Source organism: Cyprinodon variegatus, unplaced genomic scaffold (assembly GCF_000732505.1).
Source record: "Cyprinodon variegatus isolate N-32 unplaced genomic scaffold, C_variegatus-1.0 Scaffold8189, whole genome shotgun sequence".
Lineage (NCBI taxonomy): Eukaryota > Metazoa > Chordata > Actinopteri > Cyprinodontiformes > Cyprinodontidae > Cyprinodon > Cyprinodon variegatus.
Window position 1 is genome coordinate 1 of NW_015158642.1, and position 1,119 is coordinate 1,119.

At 44.8% G+C, this 1,119-nt stretch overlaps 1 protein-coding gene across 1 annotated transcript; it reads left to right on the forward strand.

Moving 5' to 3' along the window:
• Positions 1-154: 154 nt before the first annotated feature.
• Positions 155-766, forward strand: LOC107081601 (spectrin beta chain, non-erythrocytic 1-like; the record flags this gene model as incomplete). The annotated part of the gene is made up of 3 exons (XM_015369753.1): positions 155-267; positions 346-426; positions 520-766. Coding segments are annotated over 3 exons (426 nt in total), but the record flags the coding sequence as incomplete, so codon positions are not given.
• Between the last annotated feature and the right edge of the window lie 353 nt (positions 767-1,119).

The following is a 1,119-nucleotide window of genomic DNA, read 5'->3' on the forward strand; positions in this document are numbered from 1 at the left end:
GCAGAAAAACTTTTACAGGAAACAAAACCTACCTGCAGACGCCATGTTTGGGCAACAAAGCGGTGACGGAACATGCGCTTTTATTAGAAATGTAGAGAAGAAGAAAATTCCAGAACTCATGGTCTGATCTGGGGGATGATCTACATCGTTGAAGCTTCTGGTGTCTCTTCCTCAGATTCAGGACATCAGCGTGGAGACTGAAGACAACAAGGAAAGGCGATCGGCTAAAGATGCCCTGCTGCTGTGGTGCCAGATGAAGACGGCCGGGTGGGTCTTCATCGCTGCTGGTACCGCTGTTGTTGATAAACAACACCACAACTAACTTCAGGTGTTCCTCCTTTTCAGGTACTCCAATGTCAACATCCATAACTTCACCACCAGTTGGAGAGACGGCATGGCCTTCAATGCACTCATCCATAAACACAGGTACCGTCTTCTTCATCCGGGACACTTGGGCAGACATGTTGTTTTGATAGACACACACGTTGTGTTCTGAAGAGCTTTTTTGTGCGTTTTCAGACCCGATCTGATTGACTTTGATAAGCTGAGAAAGTCCAACGCTCAACACAACCTGACAACCGCTTTCAACCTGGCAGAGCAGCATCTGGGCATCACCAGGCTGCTGGACCCTGAAGGTACCAACCAGTCTGACCAAAACAGAACCACTTTTATTCCAAAGGGGACGCATCATGCAAAATTCTCTTTCTTTTTTTTTATTTTCGCACATCCGTTTGTCACTCTCTGCCTCTAGAAACAATCCAAATAAGTGAGTGAGAGCTTATAATAAGTAAACGCTTTGTTGGTGTCTGGAAAATGAGCTGTTTTAAGAAACCTTCGGATTATTTCTGAAATCGGTGGGCACCGCCCCTCACCTGGCAATAGGGCATTCACCAAAAAGTCAGCTAGTCGACTCACATCTGGAAAACTCAAAAGATAACCCCCCACCCCCTGACTTTATGTTATTACGTCATAGAGAAATGCAGCGACCAATATCAGAATCGACCAATGAAGCTGTTTTTCAACATTAGTATTAAAGGAATAGTACACCCAAAACATGATTAGCCTTCATTTTCTACTCACCCCCATGCTGAACAACACTCTGGAGTACTTTTTTGATAT